This window comes from Cryptomeria japonica, chromosome 9 (assembly GCF_030272615.1).
Source record: "Cryptomeria japonica chromosome 9, Sugi_1.0, whole genome shotgun sequence".
Taxonomy (NCBI): Eukaryota; Viridiplantae; Streptophyta; class Pinopsida; order Cupressales; family Cupressaceae; genus Cryptomeria; species Cryptomeria japonica.
The window spans coordinates 602,226,428-602,229,059 of record NC_081413.1 but is presented as its reverse complement, the minus strand read 5'-3'; the positions used below and the strand labels follow the sequence as shown (position 1 = coordinate 602,229,059).

The window sequence follows — 2,632 nt, the reverse complement described above, 5'->3', positions numbered from 1 at the left end:
CAAATCAGATTTTCTGCAGAACATGACAAGATAAACATAAATCTGATTTTTTGTCAAAAATCTGATCTTACATCGGAGTAAAACAAGATAAGTAAAAAATCAGATACTATGCACAGCAGGACAAGCTAAGCATAAATTGATTTCTACAAAGTCGGTTTTGGACAGTCGGTTTCAGATGACGGTGAAGGGAGAAATTATTGTGTATTTCAACACCCCCCTTTAATTTCCATCATATATGCTTCTAAAAACTGTTGTTGTCTAGATTTTAAACAACTCCTTTGCCAAGTGTTTTGTAAATATTTCTGCAAATTGATCCTCTGATCTGCATAACTCCATACAAATTTTATTATATTATTGTTTACCAATTCTCGAATGAAATGATACCTAGTATCAATATGTTTGCTTTTCTTATGGAAAACATGATTCTTTGCTAATGCAATGGCGGATTTGTTATCACAATAAATCCGAGTCGGTTCTTCTTATTCATGTAGCAACTCCTTCTCATCCAAACAGTTTGACAAGCTGCTACTATCATTGCAACATTCTCTGCCTCAGCCGATGATAAAGTCACAATGGGCTGCTTCTTTGATGCCCATGCTACTGCACCCGATCCAAAACTAAACACATACCCAGATGTGCTTTTCCTATCACCAATACTGCTTGCAAAATTACTATTAGAATATCCAGACAACTTAAAATCTGAAATTGATGTATACAAAATGCCAAATTTGTTGTTCCAACAATATATCTTAAGATCCTTTTTCCAGCTTGCCAATGGGTGCTCATGGAAGATTCTAGATAACATTATATCGGACCTTGATGTTGTCAAATTCATGAGACTTCCAACCAATTTCTTATATAAGGTTGGATCTACACTTGACCCTTGATCTTTCTTACCGAGCTTTGTACCAATTGTCATTGGTGTTGCAGCTGGCTTGCAATTCACCATCTTAAACCTTTTAAAAAATCTTTTGCATATTTAGATTGACCAATAAAAATACCATCTTCAGATCGAGAAATTTCAATACCAAGAAAATACTTCATTAGTCCTAGATCAGTCATATCAAACTCAGTTTTCATGGCTGTCTTAAAGTCATCTATAGAGAGATCTCCAACAAAAATCAAATCATCAACATACAAGGATACTATAAAAAAATTTCCTTCTTGATTTACCTTTGTATACAAGGTTGGCTCACTTGGACTCCTACTGAATCCTTTACTATTCAAGTATTCATCAATCTTGGTATACCATACTCTCGGAGCTTGTTTCAATCCGTATAATACCTTATTTAACTTGTAGACCTTATCTTCTTGTCCTTCAATTTCGTGGAGGTTGTTTCACATAAACCTCTTCTTCCAAATATCCATTTAAAAATGCAGATTTTACGTTCATTTGGTATATTTTCCATTTATTTTGTGCTGCAATAGCCAGAACCATTCTCTCTGTGTCAAGTCTGGCAACACATGCACAAGTTTCATTATAATCAATGCCTGGATGCTGACTGAACCCTTGAGCTACAAGTCTTGCTTTGTGTTTCTCAACCTTACCTTCAGCATTTAACTTGGTTTTACAAATCCATTTAACACCTATACTATTTTTACCTTCAGGTAAATCTACAAGATTTCAAGTGTCATTCCTCTCTATGGCATCAATCTCTTCATCCAAAGTTTTTACCCAAACTTCTTCGTTAACAACTTCTTCAAAATTTACAGGATCATATGCAATCAATGCAAAATTTAAAACTTGATCTATTTCATCATTTGGCTCATATAATTCTCTGAAGCTTCTAGTCTTCCGACCTTTAATTCTATTCCTTAATGTAGCTAATGTGGGATTTGATTCATTACTAACCTCTAATTCTATTGTTTGTTTTCCACCATAACTCGATGGTTTGCCACGCTCTTCAACTCTAGGAGTTCTAAGTTGTGATGAGCTAACTCTTGGAGATTGTCTTCTTGGAGTACTTGTTGGAGGTCTATGTGCCTATGGAATCAACTGTCCATCTTGTACACCTAACTCATTTCCATCATGATCTCCATGAGATAATATAGCTCCCTCAACAATGGATTTATCTATGCTTCCATCCCAAGCCTCCTTTTCCATGAACTCAACATCTTTGTTGATAATATACTTCTTGGTGATGAGATTATATAGTCTATATGACTTAGATTCCTCAATGTATCCAATAAAAATACACTTCTCACTTTTGTCATCTAGCTTCCTTCTCATCTCTTTAGGTACATGTGCATAAGCCACACACTAAAAAATCCTCAAATGAGATACACTGCAACTCCTACCACTCCAAGCTTCTTGGGGAAAATGGTACTTCAGACTCTTAGTCGAACTCCTATTTAAGATATAAACTGAACAAATAATTGTTGCTCCCCAATATTCATTTGATAAATGCTTCTCTTTTAGCATACTCCAAGCCATGTTCATAATGGTTCGATTCTTCTTTTCGGCTACTCCTTTTTGTTGTGGAGTAAAAAGAGTAGAAAATTGTCTCTTGATTCCATGATCTTGGTAAAACTCCATGAAATCATTTAGAATATACGCACCTCCTCTATCAAATCTTAAAACTTTAATATATTTGCCACTCTCCTTTTCAACCATAGCTTTAAACTTTTTGAA

At 34.9% G+C, this 2,632-nt stretch overlaps 1 protein-coding gene across 1 annotated transcript; it reads right to left on the bottom strand.

The window, feature by feature from the left end:
* Window positions 1-430: 430 nt before the first annotated feature.
* LOC131042408 (secreted RxLR effector protein 161-like) lies at window positions 431-949 on the bottom strand. The gene has a single exon (XM_057975716.2). It carries the CDS (start codon window positions 947-949, stop codon window positions 431-433), a length of 519 nt encoding a protein of 172 aa, XP_057831699.2.
* Window positions 950-2,632: the final 1,683 nt, after the last annotated feature.

Bases quoted from the DNA above. Each gene is read 5' to 3' on its own strand.
- LOC131042408 (XM_057975716.2), bottom strand. From the start codon at position 949: ATGGTGAATTGCAAGCCAGCTGCAACACCAATGACAATTGGTACAAAG.